Source organism: Cucurbita pepo, unplaced genomic scaffold (assembly GCF_002806865.2).
Source record: "Cucurbita pepo subsp. pepo cultivar mu-cu-16 unplaced genomic scaffold, ASM280686v2 Cp4.1_scaffold000189, whole genome shotgun sequence".
Taxonomy (NCBI): domain Eukaryota; kingdom Viridiplantae; phylum Streptophyta; class Magnoliopsida; order Cucurbitales; family Cucurbitaceae; genus Cucurbita; species Cucurbita pepo.
The window spans coordinates 41,123-42,685 of NW_019646456.1; the positions used below are offsets into that span (position 1 = coordinate 41,123).

General features: G+C 43.9%; 1 protein-coding gene across 1 annotated transcript; it reads left to right on the forward strand.

Annotated features, from left to right (window-relative positions):
* Positions 1-773: 773 nt before the first annotated feature.
* LOC111784334 lies at positions 774-1,271 on the forward strand. Its single transcript, XM_023665065.1, has one exon. It carries the CDS (start codon positions 774-776, stop codon positions 1,269-1,271), a length of 498 nt encoding a protein of 165 aa, XP_023520833.1.
* Positions 1,272-1,563: the final 292 nt, after the last annotated feature.

A 1,563-nucleotide genomic window follows, 5' to 3' on the forward strand; every position in this document is an offset into this window, starting at 1 on the left:
CCTTCTAAACAACATTATGCTTAAGAATCTAGTAAGAGATATAGATCCTAATCAAAGAATCCTTCTAAACAACATTATGCTTAAGAATCTAGTAAGAGATATAGATCCTAATCAAAGAATCCTTCTAAACAACATTATGCTTAAGAATCTAGTAAGAGATATAAATCCTAATCAAAGAATCCTTCTAAACAACATTATGCTTAAGAATCTAGTAATAGATATAGATCCTAATCAAAGAATGAGAAGAATAAAGTTTAATTATAGATACTGTATGATTTTGTGTTGTGATGTGATCTGGTGTTAATGCATGTCTTTACGTTATGATATTTATGTTTTCTTTTATCTGAATTATATGGTGGAATGTAGGGAATGTTATAAGTAAATCATAAACTTAGTTAGAATCATTTTCTTGGTTTCTAGAACCATGCCGCACCGAGGACGTAGAAGAGGTTCGGGAGAGGACGACCTCCCATTAGAAGAGGGGGAAGAAGAGAAGCCGAAAGAAACTCTTCCCAAGAAGGGTCGACTATCGACGCTATGCGTTTGTACCACCTCCTGAACATGCAACTCCCCCACAAACCGTACCACCTCCTGAATATGCACCTCCCCCACAAGCTGTACCCCCTCCTGAATACGCACCACCTCTTCAAGCTGCACCACAGCCCGAGTTAGACCCCGCCACAAGGTTAATATTGGAATCACTCCAAACGACAATGCAAACAATGCTAGCCACACAACAGGCCACGTTGTTAGCTACACAACAAGTCGCGGCAATGGCCACGCAACCAGCCAACGCGGCGGACATGCTACCAGTGGATGCGATAGCTATACAACCGGCCAACAACCCGCAACCGAACAGGGGTGCGAGTTGGTTAAAGGATTTCAGACGGTATAACCCCCATCCATTTGTCAGTTCAAAGGAAGATCCCACAGCGGCTCATATGTGGATTGCAAACATGGAAACGACCTTTGAATCAATGAGATGCCCTGATGAACATAAGGTGGCGTGTGCGGCGTATGTATTACAAAAAGATGCAGAAGTGTGGTGGTCGGACAATAAACAGAGTATCAACCCGGGTGAGGGGATTACAACGTTGGAAACATTTAAGGAAGCCTTTCTGAAGTATTATTATCCAAAGGAAACCCGTATAAAGAAACAACAAGAGTTTAATCACTTAACCCAAGGAGATCGCACGGTGGATCAGTATGATCAGGAGTCCATGAGATTAAGAAGGTTTGCACCGTCATTAGCTGACACGGAAGAGAAATAGATGGAGAAATTTGTGTTGGGGTTGAACCCGAAGACCCGCCGCATGTTGGAGGCTTTTAATCCAACAACTTATGAAGAGGCCCTATGGATGCTCAAGTCCCTAGAGGAACCTCCGGAGGAGAAAAAAACTGGAGCCGACGGTTGTCACAGGGAAGAAACGCCCTGTCGAGGTCGGAACCATAGAATTCCAACCACTGCTCCAGAGACCTCGATATCAGAATAGGCCACCTACTCACCGCCAATAGCCCAATACCTAACACCGGAGAAGCCCCTGTGGTGGGACTGTGGAAAAC

Excerpts from the sequence above, each read along its gene's own strand:
- LOC111784334 (XM_023665065.1), top strand. The coding sequence starts at position 774 with ATGGCCACGCAACCAGCCAACGCGGCGGACATGCTACCAGTGGATGCG.